General features: G+C 41.5%; 1 protein-coding gene across 1 annotated transcript; it reads right to left on the bottom strand.

The window, feature by feature from the left end:
• Positions 1 to 3,261: 3,261 nt before the first annotated feature.
• Positions 3,262 to 12,911, bottom strand: LOC133549581 (thrombospondin-1-like). Its single transcript, XM_061895140.1, has 22 exons — positions 12,758 to 12,911; positions 12,571 to 12,654; positions 11,926 to 12,485; positions 11,778 to 11,856; positions 10,549 to 10,638; positions 10,362 to 10,471; positions 10,011 to 10,133; positions 9,651 to 9,747; positions 9,402 to 9,575; positions 9,147 to 9,323; positions 8,896 to 9,069; positions 8,294 to 8,574; positions 7,992 to 8,210; positions 7,798 to 7,905; positions 7,198 to 7,357; positions 6,973 to 7,091; positions 6,437 to 6,671; positions 6,131 to 6,358; positions 5,778 to 6,049; positions 5,127 to 5,224; positions 4,908 to 5,047; positions 3,262 to 4,823 (listed from the first exon to the last, which is right to left on the bottom strand). The coding sequence occupies exons 2-22, from the start codon at positions 12,632 to 12,634 to the stop codon at positions 4,816 to 4,818; spliced, it is 3,516 nt and encodes a 1,171-aa protein (XP_061751124.1). The 5' UTR covers positions 12,635 to 12,654; positions 12,758 to 12,911; the 3' UTR covers positions 3,262 to 4,815.
• Between the last annotated feature and the right edge of the window lie 4,243 nt (positions 12,912 to 17,154).

Consider the following 17,154-nt stretch of genomic DNA (forward strand, 5'->3'; position numbering starts at 1 on the left):
GGAAATGGCCAGGGCACAAGATGGGATCACTGCTCCCTTTTCAGATCCAGTCTACCTCAAAGCAGCTGCCTTGGATCCAGCCTTTTCTCCGTAGTGGGTGGACCCCCATGTGCTGGTCAGTTGTGACGTCAAGGCATAGGTGGTACAACAGGTTAAAGGTAAATGTAACTGAGTCTAATGTAACTTTTTCCCTCATAATCTTATCGAACTGACTGCAGCAATAACTAAGTATTTCAGTCTAGCACACTGCATCACTAACACAAATGGTAATGATAAGGTCTCTTTTGTTTCTGCTATTGTTTTTACATGCTTACCAGAATTGATCCTGCAAGATGCTGCAGAGACTGAGCAACCTGCGCCTCTTGTTGATGAAGAAGAGCAAGGGGACCTTGGAGAAGGAAAGGGGCTGTTTGCTGCCTACCACAAGAGACAGAAGAAGGATGTTGGGACTACTCCAGCACTACAGCTAAGTCACTACCTTGACATAGCTGAAGGACAGAATGCCCTTTTGTTCTGGGCATTGAACATGAAGACTCTTCCTTCACTTTTCCGAGTGGCCATGAGAGTCATGGCAGTGCCTGACTCCAGTGCTCCAGTGGAGCGAGTTTTCAGCCATGGTGGCATCATACTACGTCCCCATCGTGCACAAATGACTGACAGACTCTTGGCCAATTTGGTCTTTTGCAAATGCAATGCAACATAGGAACCTGACATAAAACGTACAACTTTTTTGTTATGTTCACGTATATATCATGTTTTTTCAATGTTAACACTTTTGTACAAATAAGTATGCAGTTGCACTTGTTTTTTCAAATGTGTTTATTGTGTAAAGGAATGAGTCAAATGAGTTTAAAATGACTGGTTAATAGTGCTATTATAAAGTGCAATGTCAGCACAATTTTCTTTCCTGCAATTTAAAATGCACTTGTTTTAATAAATAAATAAGCTTACACAATATGTGTTAATATATTAGTCTGTGGTTAAAAGGACTTGAAAGGACTCGAAACTCAAAATGCAGGACTTGGGACTTGACTTGGGACTTTCCAGTCTTGACTTTGGACTTGACTCGGGACTTGCCTGTCTTGACTCGAGACTTGACTCGGACTTGAGGGCAAAGACTTGAGACTTATTTGTGACTTGCAAAACAATGACTTGGTCCCACCTCTGGAAAATACTTTAAGAGCGACAACCAAAAAGTTTATAAAAAAAATAAAAGGATCGAGAGACATAAAAACGTGATTTACCAGCTCCGAGCTTTGTATCAAAAAAAATACACAGCAAACAAACATTACTTAAGTACCATAACATATTCTGCCGAAATTGCTATTACATTTTAAATAAAATAGCCTTTTAATACAGAATATAAAGTTTTACTGCTAGTCCTATCAAACAACGTCATTACAATTATACATAAGTGATGATAGAAACACAAAAACCGAGTGAATGTAACAATAATGTCACGACGCGTAGTCAAACCCGCGTTTCCTCGGCAGCTGGAGCTGCGTGTGCCTCTACTAACAGTGTGCCAAAAGAGGCCTCTGCTGACAGTGCACTCAGACTCGCCCTCACTCGTGCTGAGTGCAGCACGCCCAAGCAGCAACAAGCCTGCAGCCTGTCAATAATCAACACACCTGGATTTGATGAGAAGGAGCAGCATAAAAGCCAGCAGACCCGAGGAACCTTTGCCAGAACGTTGCTATCTTCTCAGTAAGCATTACGTCTGGCATTCCCTCCCCTGTGCTTTGCTCTTTGCTCTCTCTGAGTCTCCCTTGTTCATGTCCCTTGTGTGATCGAGCCTTGCCTCTCGACATCCATCCGGATTCCTAACTGCCTTCCTTGTTCCACGACCTCCCTGCTCAGACCCAGACCACGCTGCCTCGCTCCTGCCCCCGACATCTTGCCTGCTCACGAACTGCCTCTTCGCTTCGCCCCTCTGGATTCGACGAAGGATACAACCAACACTCACAGACAACAAACTCTGGTAACTTTTACATTATTAATATTACACATAGTCATCACTCATTCACTTAGAGTAGCATACACACGCAATGTAATCATCAAAGGTTTAAATAAACCTTGTGAACCGCAGTTGTGCCCTGGTTGTCGCCTCCTTCCCTCCTCTGTACACAACAAATAAATCAATAAACATATACTTACATCGTGTTTCAGCAAAGAAAGATCCAGAAATGCTCGATCATGCGCGTAGCTTGACCTAGCTAGTTCACGCCCCTAGGCGCGTCCGCCCCCTCTGACCCCTCCGCCCCTCCGCGTAGGCGGATCAGACATGGGTCAGCTCAGGATCCGCTGTCTGACCGTACAATTTTCCGAGGCAGAGCGGATTCTCTAGGCGGAGACAAAATGAATGTGACAGTAGCGCGGGTTGGGCGACTTGAAGGTGGATCCGTATAGGAGTCTCCTGCTGTGTGGGAATTCAATGACATCAACAAAGCTCACCTCTGTGCATTCACGCACAGCATAAAACATTTGGTGGACTAAATGAAACAAAGAAAGAGTGGCATTAAACACGTTTTTCTGTGGCAATGACGTAGAAAGTTGTACACATACACAAACTAGGGTGAGTTTAAGGACTGCCGAAATTAGTAGGACAAAACAGTGCCTGCCAAATACTCTCATCAAAGAAGCATGTTTAATTTTAGCAGTGGGATTTCTAACAATTAGGGATGTTTGGGTCATTTTTTGTCCTCTTACAGAAACCATATTAAAAACAAAAATATATTTTTTCACCCATCTTTTTCCTTTTACATACAGTTTTGAAAAAGTTCCAGGGAGAGGGGGCTCTAAAGAGTTGCCAAACCCCAGTTTAGTGAATAATCATCTATTTAGAATTGTTTTATTGGCCGTTTCAACCAAAACAATGCACATTCTTAGCAGCAACAATACAATGAGTGCATTTATCACTGTGGTCTGCTAAATTCCTTATGTCTGCGGGTCACATGCAGAGCTAAACGCTTTAAAGAGATGCTTGCGTGATGTGTAATCATATCTGTGTGAACATGCAGTTAACTGGCTTTATATTTCATGTTGAGTTTTCCCGCTGTTGACTCTCAAGAATACTCCCTTTCTCCAAGGCTTCACCGGACTCGACTAATGAATTCCATTTGCTAAACACAGCGTGGCTCGAATCCTTTTTTGCTTTTTTAAGGACAAAAGCTCCATCAAATTTAATATAGCGTCCTTGTCTTGAACTATTCCTTGGACTGTCTGACAGGCAAGTGATGACATGATATATACACATATACATATTTTTTGTAAGCGTTTATTGTTCACTTGACATATCAACCAAACAAAACAACAATAAAAACAAATAGGAGTATAAACATGTTTTGTTTTTTTTGGTAAAAACTACACAAATATTTTTATAGAAAAGCGTCAAAGACATTAAAAAAACAAAAGACATCAGTGTGCAAATAAGTTTATACAGACAGAAACGCTTCCATGAGGCTTCTAGATAAATTATTTAAATAGCATATATCTACACAAATCTCATAACTTCAACAGCAGAATAATTTATTTAAAAAAAAGGCACTGGAGAATACATATAGCACAACATCATTGTTCCTGCTTGGACTTCTCTCCCCCCCCAACCCCCCCTTATAAAAATATTATGTATATATACAGCACATGATTGAGAGTATGGTCTTTGCCAAAAGACTAAAAGGAAAAGCTACCCAAAAAGGCAAAAACTAATCGATGCCATCCGATTTAGACTAAGAAAAGTGAATTGGCCTCAATGCAAAAACAAGTCATGAGGTAATATTTGTATATTTTGTTTTGTTTTTTTTGCACACACAAGCTCAGGCACACCACGTATGCATTTTGTGCACAAATTGTCAGTTAAATTGGAATTTTAAATACATATTTGGAAATAGCTTGTTGACAAGTAGGGATTGGTGTTTGACTCAATCTCTTAAGATTGACTGAAAAAGGATGGAATTGGAATATCGTTTTGTCTCGGAACGTTCTGAACTCGTGTTTCCATTGGGCATGTAACTCAATCTACCAGAGCGGACATGTTTCAGCAAACGAGTTGAGACCGACTTAAAGTGCCTCTGCTGCTTTCTGCCAAGTAGTACACTCTTGATTAATCAATAATATTTCAACCAAATTTCAACGTATTTATTAATATGGCCACATTTATTATTATCTTCATAAATATCATATATAATTTGTTCTAAAGCAATTACTTTAGGGCCCTGTGCTCTCCTTTTTATGCTCTTAACCTGAGATAGCCATCCTTATATACGTAGAAGACCTTTAATAACAAAGATCAGCAAGTTTGAAAGGGGTCACACTAAAAGAAGTGCTGAAAAAAAACCCTTTAAAATAAATGCACGTCCACTCAAATCACATTCGCTATTTCTGATCGTAACATTCACTCCAAACTGTCCACAGTCCCTCAAGGACTCCTTTCGGGAGGCTTTAGGTAGTCCCCCAGCCAAAGAAAGTTCTCGTACTGCTTTCTTCATACAAAAAAAAAGAGTCCACAGCAGATGTACATTAATGCTCAAAGATGAAAAGAAAACTAATGGAATGTTCCCTTTCATCCTTTCTCCACTGAGGGATACCAGCAAAGTTCAGGTGTGCAAAGCAATAAATGTGCCCCCCACGTTCAAGGGAAGAAGGGAGGCAGATTCTTCCGAGCAGAGCTGCGCTCACAATTGGTGCAGAAATATCACTGAACTTTCATTTGGTTTTAAAGTCCTGAGGTCACGTTACCTCACGCTACTGCTCATTCTTCTTCCAATGTGCATCGCTTCAAAACTGGGAGATATCTTTCAGCCTGACTTCATTGCATTACGCATCTGAAAGAGAAAGTCACAAATAATGTATTTTGTGTTTGACAGCCACCTCAAGTGTTGTATAGATTGTCATTCAGCAGGTCTCACCTTTACATTCATATTTCAGGTCGGAGAAGTAAACCATCTCTTGAGAAAAGACGTACAAGCCTAGTCGCCCCCCAGCATAGGTTTTATCGTAGATGTTTCCAGAGTCGGCCATGATTCTCTTACCCTCGAACATAACCACTCTAAAAAACAGACCCAGGGCTCTCGTCAGATAATTGTTGCTTCCAAAATGAAATTTCTAATGAAGCCGTGAGAACGTACCTAATAAGGCCAGTTTTTGGTCTGTGGATAAGGTGCCATCTGTAGGCAGTGAAGTCTTTCCAGCCGATGTTTTTGGGGTCGTGCCACAGAGTACGTACCTGGAAATCAATACAAAGTTCAAACTGTAGTGTTCCCCTGTAATACAAAACTGGCTTAAATTTCATACCACTAAGTTTGTTTATGACCAGAAATTGTTTTCTAACTCTAGATGAGCCTGCCTTGTGTATATTGTCACTACTTCACGGAGGATAGCTTTGATTAAAATGATCAAACCCCCCCCAGAAAACAAACATGTTTTGCGACACATCTTAAAATATATATGAGTCACTCAACTACGGCTATGCGTTCTGTAAGGTTGATCATTCAGTTTTTCTTCAGCAAATAGGCTAACGTAGCATGATTTTGTTGTTAAATTGTGAGTGTAATGTTAACAAAGTAGCTCACATAGCTATGCTAGTGTCGCTGATGTTTGTTTCCTCCTGTTCCACTCATGTTGGTACATGACATCTATAATGTTGGACATGTGCAGAGTTAGTGTAAAAGTAAAACATGGATGGATGCACAAAAGTGCTTTTTGGAACGACATAGCTCGTTAACATGAAAATTACAGGCAAACAAACGTTCCAAAACACATTATAAATATTTGCTCACCTGTCCTGCTGTGTCTCCTGTGTGCCACAGGGCATTCCTTAGGTGCTCGCCAGGCCCGGTGGTGGAATTAACCACTTTGATGGACAGGCCTGAGTAGCCTTGAGCCCTAGTGGGAGTATGAGACCAGTAGGTCTGTGTGATCTGTTTCCACATGACCGTGTAGAATCGAGAGCTGGACTGGTAGCCGAACACAAAACCAGCATAGTCGTCATCCCGATCTGTGTTGATAAAAAATGTTCCGCTGAAGTCCACAGCACTGAACTCATCAAAACCTGGGTTAGGACGAAAGATGGTTTAGGATTTGATGGCAACTACTTTGTGTCTGAGCAGAAATGTGCGTGTAAGTTTCTTACCAACAGCAATGCCTGGGTCACAGTTGACAGTCTGTACCAACTCTTTGCCTTGATGTCTGACCACCCAGTTGGGATCAATCTGGGAGGTGCCTTTAGGATCCAAAGGCACCATCTGGAATCTTCGGAAATCGGTTTCACTGATGGCAAAGTTCTCTGGGCAAACATCATCAATGTCCAGGACGTTGTCTTGGTCGAAATCATCCTTGCACACATCACCTCGGCCATCACCTAAGACAAGAACACCCAATAGGTTATCAGGTATGGACATGACTTGATAGACGTGTAAGACTGACAGGAGTGACTCACCATCAGTGTCCACCTGATCAGGATTAAAGGCCAGCCTGCAGTTGTCTTTGTCATCAGGAATGCCATCATTGTCGTCATCGTGGTCGCAGGCATCGCCCTTGCCATCCTTGTCATGGTCCGCCTGGTTGGCGTTGGATATATAGGGACAATTGTCCAAATTGTTCTGGTGGCCATCCTCGTCAATGTCCTGGTTGTTGTCGCACTTGTCTCCCACGAGATCTGAGTCCGAGTCGATCTGCGGGAAAGAGAAATTCTTAGTTTTATGGGTCAGCACCATGTGAAAATAACCTGTTACTTGCTTTTGGGTTTATTTTCATCAGTTTTAGTATGAGAGGCGATGCTATGTATGGTATCTAAAGCAAATCCTTGTGTCGAGGTATGCAAGCTGCAGCTTAATTTTAAATCATACTTTATCATATTCTCTTCAAACAGTTCTTTCATTTTACAGCTTTTATAGCCTCCAGATGACTCTCACATTGTTATCTTGCACGGCATTGCTCCGTGCTGAGGAATGACTAATATAAAGTCCGCCTCACCTGATCAGGGTTGTGCTCCAGAGGGCAGTTATCACAGTGGTCTCCCACACCATCCCTGTCTGTATCCCTCTGATCTACGTTGTACACATAAGGGCAGTTGTCGTGCTCGTTCAGAACGCCTGTTGAGATAAAACGCATACTTGTATTATTAGCCTGTGGGGCTAAGTACATTTTCTCTTTAGGCGCAATGGGGAAGTTATGAAACCTAATGTCACTGCTTCTTACCATCACCGTCAATGTCCACAGCACAGGCATCCCCCTCCCCGTTATTATCAGTGTCCGTCTGGTCCGTGTTGGCCTCAAACACGCAGTTGTCACAGCTGTCGCCAACATCATCCCTGTCTGCATCATACTGGGCGGGGTTGTACACTCGAGGGCAGTTGTCCTAAATAAATAAAAAAGTAAATTAAATAAAAATTAATTAAAACACTTCTACTTATTCCGCAACTTTATCTACTGTAAGTCTGCATGTGTTTTAAAATGATGGTTGTGCCACTCAGCTAATAATAACTAACTATGAGTCTTCCTTTGCACTCCAAATCGTTTTTTAAAAAAAGCTAATTTTTACGTACATAAAGTTTTATTTGGGGTTTAGGTACGTAAATGATTAAAACATATACAATATTGGAAAAGGTGATGGTATGGGCATATTATCATAGCATACAAGCACACACATATATACATATACTGTATATATAAATTCCTATATTTATACACAAAGCATACACAGAGCTATGGCCTGCACAAGACTGATTTGGGTCTCTGTCTGCTCTTTGCTGAATGCTCAGTTATTAAGCAATAAAAAACTTTGTTGGGATGACTCACCCTATCATCAGGGATACCATCATTGTCATCATCGTGGTCACATTCATCACCGCGGCCGTCCTTGTCATGATCTTCCTGACCAGAGTTGGGAAGGTTGGGGCAGTTATCCTAAGTAAGGGAAACAAATCAGTTAGATTAATGGATAATCATGGAATTGGGTTGTTTTGGATGTCTGTCCAGTCTGTGTAGGCTACCTTTTTGCAGTGGTAGGTTGCATTCTCCACACACAACAGTTCAGAGTTAGGCCATCCATCCAGGTCAGTGTCTTCTCCGCAGATATGCCCATTCCCAGCATACCCTGGCCTGCACTCACAGCGGAACATGGACTCAGAGAAGATGCCCAAGTAGATGCAGTTGGCGTTTTTGTTGCAGTTGTGGCTACCATCTTGGCAAGGGTTGCGTGGTTTGCAAACCTGGAAGTAAAACATCCCGCAAATTAATTTAACTGAAAACAGCAGGCCTACTTTCCATGCATGCACTGAGTAATAACTCAAACCTGTTTCTTGGCAGTAGCCTGCTCCACTCCCCGTCCGAAGGGCTGAGGACCGGAGTAGCGAGCTGGGCATGGCAGGCAGTTGTATCCTGGCTCTGTGTTCTCGCAGCGATGAACTCCATTTTGTGTGTGGCAAGCATCTGGGACCTCTTTGCACTCGTCGATGTCTTTGCACGCAACGCCGTTTCCGTTGTAGCCGATCGGACACTTGCCACACTTGAATGAGCCGTCTGGGAAGCTGGTGCACTTTGAGCCAGGGAAGCATGGATTGGAGAGGCAACCGTCTGCACAGAGAAAAATGGGTTGGTGTTAAATTTTGCAAATAGATTGTCTAAATGGTAATCTTTCCCTTAAAAATAGCCTGGAAGTGGCAGATAATGTAATATTTGGGGTCTACAGATCCATCCATGCAAATAAGTCAGAGCTCTTAATCCTGTCACTCACACACACAAGTTACTTTAAAAAAAAACACAGATTCAGTAAACTGTTGAATTCAAAGAAATATATTTTTTACATTGCAAATGAGTTTTGTCATCTTAAAATGAAGACTCTTCTTATATCCGGGTCATCACAGTAGTTTACTACCACTTGTCACACTTGCTTACCAATGGGACAGTCCTGTTTGTTGCACACTTGAGACGTGGTGGCTTCCCCAATGCAATCCTTCCCTCCGTATTTGGGAACAGGATCAGAACAGAGACGTTTGCGGGTCCGGATGCCTCCATTACATGTGACTGTACAGGTGTCCCATGGTGACCAAGGCCCCCAACCTCCGTTGACTGAAAGATTGAGAAGACCACCAATTAGTATGTTTTTTTTTAATAAAATGTACTTTTGATGATGGAATTAAACTTACTAGGACAAGGTGACTTGTGGCAGATTTCAGTTTGCCGTCCCTCTCCTTGGCACTCCATGCCTCCCATCTGGGGTGTGGGGGAGTTGCAGAGGCGTATGCGGGTGATTAACCCCTCCCCGCAGGTCACAGAGCATGAGGACCAGGGAGACCAATGGCTCCAACCTCCGTCTTGTTTGACTGTGAGCGCCAAACACAACATTCAGTCCTCCCAATTCTAATACAGCAGATTCTACATAGAACGTAATTTGCACTCACAGCGTTTGTCGCATTCCTGAGGAAAGCAGTCTCGCGTTTGGACTGAGGTGCCCTCACAGTTGCTGTTGATGCGATCACAGGAACGTCCACGCTGCTGGATCCCCCGACCGCATGTCACAGAGCATTGAGTCCACTGTGACCAAGAAGACCAGTCGTCTTCTGCAGAGTCACTTGCTGTAGGAAGAGAGGCGGTTAAAACATTCTCACATGAAACAGGACATAAGAATATATTTTAAGATTAAATCTTACGATTTCCGCAACGTGGGCAGCACTCTCCCTCTGGCACAGTGCCATTGGCACAGGGAATCAGAGGACAGGAGATTTTTCGACACACAGTGGCCGAGTTCTAAATGAAGGGGAGATTGGGTTAGAACAAGAATATTGAGTTGGCTTCATTTGTGGACTAATTGCTATGTTGTACAACAGCGTGATTGTTAGCAAGAGCTTCACACTCCTGCTTTGTTGACACAAATCAGAACCCTGACAAAAATAATTTCATGCTGGGAAAATATCCCCATGGTGCTTGTGTCTGTTTCTAAGAAGCTTCACTAATGCGTTCACATTGTGTTTGGCTTCCGGAGTAGGAAACACAAGTGTTCCTTCACTTACCTGGCAAGTGCACTCAGTGCAGTCGTCCACCGTCCATTCGTCTTTGTCTTTGTGCACGATCCCGTTGTGGATGCACACATTGTGGTTTTTGATTTTTTGTTTAATCTCGGCGCTGAACTCAGACTGCAGGGGAAAGAGAGGACTAGAGTGAGGGAGGGGGGTTGCTAGCTTGGGACCAAGGATGGAAAACATGCACTTTGCCAACGTTCCAGTACAAATGAATCACCTACATAATGATCAAGACATTGCCTGACTCTTGTGAGCAAACAAATTTGTGTATCCACATGGGTCTCATTAGGGACAGCAGCGACAAGTGGCGCTGGGAATGTGCAATGGTGATGAAGTGCTTACCACTTGACGCAGCTCGTTGGTCAGCTGTGTAACCACAACGCCGAGTTCCCGGAGCTCCTTGAACATGCCTGCGATGTCCTCGCAAGAGAGGCCACAGACAGACTGCATATCTAAAGTAGAAAAAACAGAAACCCGTTCAGGACCTTGCTTCCTTGAGGTGAAAATGAGGCACGTGTGAGTTCCTTACCTTTGGTTTTGTGGCCGGTGTAGTCAGTCCTAATGGCTGGACTAGAGCCGTTCACTGGGTTTTCCAGAGTGAGGACACCGTTTAAAGTGGCTGCAAGGAGATGGTCAATACATATTGTTTGTAAATTGAATCAGTCAGAAGTAGGTCTATTTATGTCGCTCAAGCCACGTTTTTTTGGAAAATTATCTGCATAATCATTGTATTTTCTATTTTCCCCTGCTATTATGTATACTGCATCAGGTGTTGCTGCTACTGGAAACTGTATTTTTTATGAGAGGCCATACAATAAAAATTATATCTAATCCAATCTGAGTATCCCATTTTATCTGATACTTTAGCAAAGTACATTCAATTTCATAGAATATTTAGCAAATACATTTGATTGTGTATGGTTATTTCACACATATTTCATATATTTACGGTATACTTTTTTTTTAATTTACAGTTTTCCTCCATTCTACTGAAAACAGTGTTCGTACAGCAGTCTGAGAATCTATGATCTACATCAGTGGTTCTCAAATGGGGGTATGCGGAGTGTGATTTTTAAAAGAATATTCTAAAATAGCAACCATTCAAAAATCCTTTATGAATATATTTATTGAATAATACTTCAACAAAATATGAATGTAAGTTCATAAACTGTGAAAAGAAATGCAACAATGCAATATTCAGTGTTGACAGCTAGATTTTTTGTGGACATGTTCCATAAATATTGATGATAAAGATTTATTTTTTTGTGAAGAAATGTTTAGAATTAAGTTCATGAATCCAGATGGATCTCTATTACAATCCCCAAAGAGGGCACTTTAAGTTGATGATTACTTCTATGTGTAGAAATCTTTATTTATAATTGAATCACTTGTTTATTTTTCAACAGGTTTTTAGTTATTTGTATATCTTTTTTTCCAAATAGTTCAAGAAAGACCACTACAAATGAGCAATATTTTGCACTGTTATACAATTTAATAAATCAGAAACTGATGACATAGTGCTGTATTTTACTTCTTTATTTCTTTTTTTCAATCAAAAATGCTTTGCACTGATTAGGGGGTACTTGAATCAAAAAAAATGTTCACAGGGGGTACATCACTGAAAAAAGGTTGTGAACCACTGATCGACTTAAATCTTGCTTTATTGTCTCCCTTATTTATTTTATGTAGATACATTCTTGACAGTTTGAACCCTTCCTGTGTTTATGTTCCTCAATATACTGTACTTTAAGGACTTACCTCCACTTTGGCAGCCCTTATTTCTTAGGATGGCCTCCAAAGATGTCCCAAAGACAAATCTCACATTCTGTAGCACTCCCTGAAGAAAGACAGTGTTATTACAGAAATATTCCACATGAAATATTAGAAAGGTCTACGAAATCCTTACTATAAATTTTTCCCTGGCCGCTCCCTTCCCGATCCTGAGCCTGGAGGTATCTGCCAGCTCCTGGGACAATACTCTTTGGATGGTTTCGTCCATCTCGGACACGTCGATCTCCTCGCAGCCCACAAAAAGCTGCACGCGGTCATCCTGGAAGAAGAGTGTGATGTTCCTCCAGTGCCCTGTGGCCAGGCGTGCTTCCTCAATGGACACCAGCTGCTGGTGGTTGCCGGTGGAGTAGAAGACGTCCAAAGTGTTGGCTTTGCCGTTGGAGATGATCTCAAACACCGGACCGGACCCGTCTTTCTTCTCTATTGTCAGGAGGCTTCCTCGGTTCCTCTTGGATTGCTTCAGGTTGACCAGGAGGATGAAGCCCCTCTCAAATTGGATGGAGTCGATGAGGTCCCCAAAGGAGCTATCTGGTACGTGGGGGATCAGGTCTGCGTTGAGGATCTTGTAGGCCGGGCTGTATGGATCTGCACCTTTGACCAGAGTCACCCCACTGTTTCTCTTTTCCACTCGCACAAGATCAAATAAGTCATAAACACTGTTGTCATCACGAGCCTCTGCGGAGCAAACAGAAAAAACTATTAAATTTACCTTGAATATAACATTGAAATGCTTTTTTGTTTGTTTTTTTTGCATGCTCACCTGCCAATCTTGCGCCCTCACACCTCCAAAGCATCAAAAACAGAAAGATGCCCCACAGCATCATCTCCTTTTCTCAGGTCAAAGCTATATTGTAGACAAAAATTTATATTTCACTTGATTTCAGACACGTGATTTTCACTATTATAGCATATAAATATATAAATAAAAAAATAAATAGTGGACATACCTTTAAAAAAGAGAATTCCTAAAAAAAGTGAAAAAAAAATATATTTATCCTGTAACTTGTGGAGTTGTAGGAGGCTAAACTTATAAGTTGATTTTATTCCGATGGAGGCTCAAACGTTGGATTCCACTGACTCGTAGCGCGGAGTGGAGGCTATTTGAAGAGTTGAGGGACATTCCTGAGGGGCAGGCTGCACCAATGGGAGGCCAGAGACGCAGACTTGGGGCGGGTCTTGGCAGCTCGGTGACCTCACACAGCCAGTCGCAGTCACATCCGAGACGCGCACAAAAATGCATTCCTGAGCTGCATTTCCATCAGCGGACAAATATTCCATACACTCACCAGGGGCAGTTTCCGGTCGAATACAAATGTAATCTCCCAATTAAATACTTGAAGTTTTTATTAAATGTTGTTTTCAAGAACAACTTGTGCCACGATTATCTGGACAATTATAGCCCGGCCATTAGTAATATGTATATTATATGTGTGTAATACGAATAAAACAATATATGTATGTATGTATGTATGTATGTATTTCTTAATACAAACTTAAACTATGTTTATTAATAGCAGCTCATCTGCAGACGGAGTAAAACGTTTCAAGATATGTTATACCTAAGGTGGCCACTAGATGACTCACTGAGCAAGCCAGTGAGACTCCTTTGCACTGCATAAAAAATACAGTCATTAGCACTCTACATTATATTATTGCACATTTACTCTCTGGTCCCTATAATACACTTTAGGGTGTATTTTTTTAATGTCCCTGAGTGTTATTTATTCTTATGTTTTTATTAGTATCATTATTATATTTTGTAAGTATTAAGCAATATCCATCCATCCAATTTCTACCGCTTGTCCCTTTTGAAGTCGCGGGGGATGCTGGAGCCTATCTTAGCTGCATTTGGGCGGAAGGCGGCGTACACCCTGGACATATTATAATGAATTAATAAATACCGCCTTCCGGGAATAAGCAGTAGGTAATGGATGGCTGGAGTCTCTAATGTTTAAATGTTCTGCATTGATGATTTTTTACATTTTTCTATTGTTATTATTAATATCCATCCATCCATTTCCTACCGCTTATTCCCTTTGGGGTCGCTGGTGCTTATCTCAGCTACAATCAGGCGGAAGGTGTTGTACACCCTGGACAAGTCGCCACCTCATCGCAGGGCCATCCATTTTCTACCGCTTGTCCCCTTATTATTATTATTAATATTATTATTATTATTGGCCCTGCGATGAGGTGGCGACTTGTCCAGGGTGTACGCGCCTTCCGCCCAATTGTAGCTGAGATAGGGACCATCGCCCCCTGCTACCCCAAAGGGAATAAGCGGTAGAAAATGGATGGATGGATTATTTTTTTATTTTTTTTTTTTTATGATATTAACAATTTGGCAGCACGGTGGAAGAGGGGTTAGTGCATGTGCCGCACAATACGAAGGTCCTGAGTAGTCCTGAGTTAAATCCCGGGCTCGGAATTTTTATATGTGGAGTTTGCATGTTCTCCCGTGACTGCGTGGGTTCCCTCCGGGTACTCCGTCTTCCTCCCACTTGCAAAGACATGCACCTGGGGATAGGTTGATTGGCAACACTAAATTGGCCCTAGTGTGTGAATGTGAGTGTGAATGTTGTCTGTCTATCTGTGTTGGCGATTAGGTGGCGACTTGTCCAGAGTGTACACCACCTTCCGCCCGAATGCAGCTGAGATATGCTCCAGCACCCCCCGCACCCCCAAAAAGGGACAAGCGGTAGAAAATGGATGGATGGATGGACAATATTTTTTAATGTTAAGTGCTATTTAATTGATTACAATATTTAAGTAATTTCAAATCCTCCTTCATATTTCCTTTTCTAAATGCAAATAGTTTGTATCATCAACATCATCATCAAAGTAATTGTCATTATTACGAGAATGTTTTACTTATGTCAAGTTAGAAAGTAATAACAAAAACAAATAATCGAAAATAACTAGAGAGGCAATTCCTAAAGGAATTGCGTGTGAATGCTCCAATGCTAAAGGTGAACTGAAATGCTGACAGAATGTAGTATGAATGTAAGAATAGTTTGACTGTTGAAAAGCTGACGCTGAACTGAAATGCCACTGGGATGAATGTGGGAATGGTTTAAATGTTGAAATTGTTTAAATGCTAAAATAGTTTGAATGTTTGAATACTTTGAATGTTGAAGAGTTGGAATTTCCAGGGAAACCGAAACTTGGTTTGGAAATTGGGAAAGTATTAGTTTAAATGTCTGGATTAGTGGAATTTGTTGATTTTGGAATGGTTTGAATAGGTTGAAAAATGTGGGAATTGTGCAACTTGGAAAAATGTCCCCCTCATTTCAATGGGAACTTCCTTGTAATTTTGGAATTTTGGAATTTTGGAAAAAGCGGAAGTTTTTTGAAAATGATTACGAGCATGACTTTCCTGAATGAGCTGAATTGGTTAGGTGTTGGAATTGTTTAAATAGGTCAAGAAATGTTGAATAAGTAACCGTTTTTAATTGAGAAACTCCCAGAATTTCGGGAAAACCGGGAATTTTTGTACTTCCATAACCTGGTTTTTGTCCTGAATATGAGTGTTTTGACGGTGGAACGTTTGTAATGGGTTGAAAAATGTGAAAGAAGTAGTGGAATTTAAGGGTGGAAGTAGGTTTCAGAAAAACAGGAATTCCTGGAAATGTGTTGAATTTGGAAAAAGGTAGTTTGAATGTCCAGGATGAGTTGAATTTGTTTAAGGCGGAATGGTTTGAATTGCTTGCAGAATGTGGCAAATGTGGAAATTTGAAAAATGACCAATTCATTTTGAATGGGGAAAATGCAAAAAAATAAAATAAAAACGGAATTGTGGGAAATCCTGGATTTTTTTTGTTTGAATTGTTCATGTAGAGCACACAATTTCTGAACAGGTGGAATATTTTGGAAGTTGGAAATGTTTGAATCAGATGAAAAATGTGGGAATTGTGGAACTTTGAAAAATGTCCCATTTCAGAAAAAATTGTAAATTTCAGGAAAAGCGGGATTTTTTTTTTTTAAATGTTAACAACTTGAATAGTCTGAATGAGTTGAAATGGTTGGTGTTAAATGTTTCTAATCGGTTGAGAAATGTTGAAATAGTAACGTGTTGAATTGAGAAATGGTATTGCGGAATTCCTGGAATTTTGGGAAAACCGGGAATTTATTGCGTTAAAAAAACAACTTTTTTTTCCTGATTAAGAAGAATGTTTTGACAGTGGAACGGTTGAAATGGGTTGAAAAATGTGGAAGGAGTAGTCACCATAAAAAAAGGTGGAAATAAAGATTTGGAAAAGCAGGAATTCTGAAAAAAAATTTTCATTTTTTTGGAACTTAGAAAAAATTATAGTTTGAATTTCCAGAATGTGTTGAAGGTGGAATGTTTTGAATAGGTTGAAAAATGTGAATAATGGCCAATTCATTTTGAATGGGAAAAATGTCCCGGAAAACCTGTATCCATTCATCCATCCATCCATCCATCTTCTTCCGCTCATCCGAGGTCGGTTCGCGGGGGCAGCAGCCTAAGCAGGGAAGCCCAGACTTCCCTCTCCCCAGCCACTTCGTCCAGCTCTTCCCGGGGGATCCCGAGGCGTTCCCAGGGCAGCCGGGAGATATAGTCTTCCCAACCTGTCCTGGGTCTTCCCCGTGGCCGCCTACCTTGAGGCGTTCGGGTGGCATCCTGACCAGATGCCCGAACCACCTCATCTGGCTCCTCTCGATTTGGAGGAGCAGCGGCTTTACTTTGAGCTCCTCCCGGATGGCGGAGCTTCTCACCCTATCTCTAGAGGAGAGCCCCGCCACCCGCTCATGACCATAGGTGAGGATAGGAACGTAGATCGACCGGTGAATTTAGAGCTTTGCTTTCCGGCTCAGCTCCTTCTTCACCACAACGGATCGATACAGCGTCCGCATTACTGAAGACACTGCACCGATCCGCCTGTCGATCTCACGATCCACTCTTCCCTTACTCGTGAACAAGACTCTGACGTACTTGAACTCCTCCTTGGGGAGGAGATCTTGCCCCAAGTGGAGGAGTTCAAATACCTCAGAGTCTTGTTCACGAGTGAGGGGAGAGTGGAAAACCTGTATTTCTGGGAAATCTGGGCATTTTTTTTAATTTGGCAAGGAAAAACCCGAGATTCCTGAATAGACTGAACAGTTTGAAGTTGAAACGGTTGAATCGGGTGAAAAATGTGGACGGCAGAGCGCGCCAAAATCTGGAGAAGAAGAAGAAGAAGTTGTTGAATAATAATGAATAGATGAATTTTGGTGTAGAAAACCAAAGCATTCACACAATTAAGCACCAGCTCTTTATTTTTTTTAAACTTTTGTAAAACAACAACAATTTTTTTTGGTTTAATTTTGCTTTTTGCTTTCTGTAAGT

The sequence above is a fragment of the Nerophis ophidion genome, linkage group LG03 (assembly GCF_033978795.1).
Source record: "Nerophis ophidion isolate RoL-2023_Sa linkage group LG03, RoL_Noph_v1.0, whole genome shotgun sequence".
NCBI lineage: Eukaryota > Metazoa > Chordata > Actinopteri > Syngnathiformes > Syngnathidae > Nerophis > Nerophis ophidion.

What these genes read in the sequence shown, in the direction of transcription:
- LOC133549581 (XM_061895140.1), bottom strand. Translation starts at nt 12,634, where the DNA reads ATGATGCTGTGGGGCATCTTTCTGTTTTTGATGCTTTGGAGGTGTGAG. An exon ending in CACCGGCCACAAAACCAAAG is followed by an intron (nt 10,472 to 10,548) that starts GTAAGGAACTCA and finishes TTTCTACTTTAG; the next exon opens with ATATGCAGTCTGTCTGTGGC. An exon ending in TGGAGCACAACCCTGATCAG is followed by an intron (nt 6,672 to 6,972) that starts GTGAGGCGGACT and finishes TCTTTCCCGCAG; the next exon opens with ATCGACTCGGACTCAGATCT.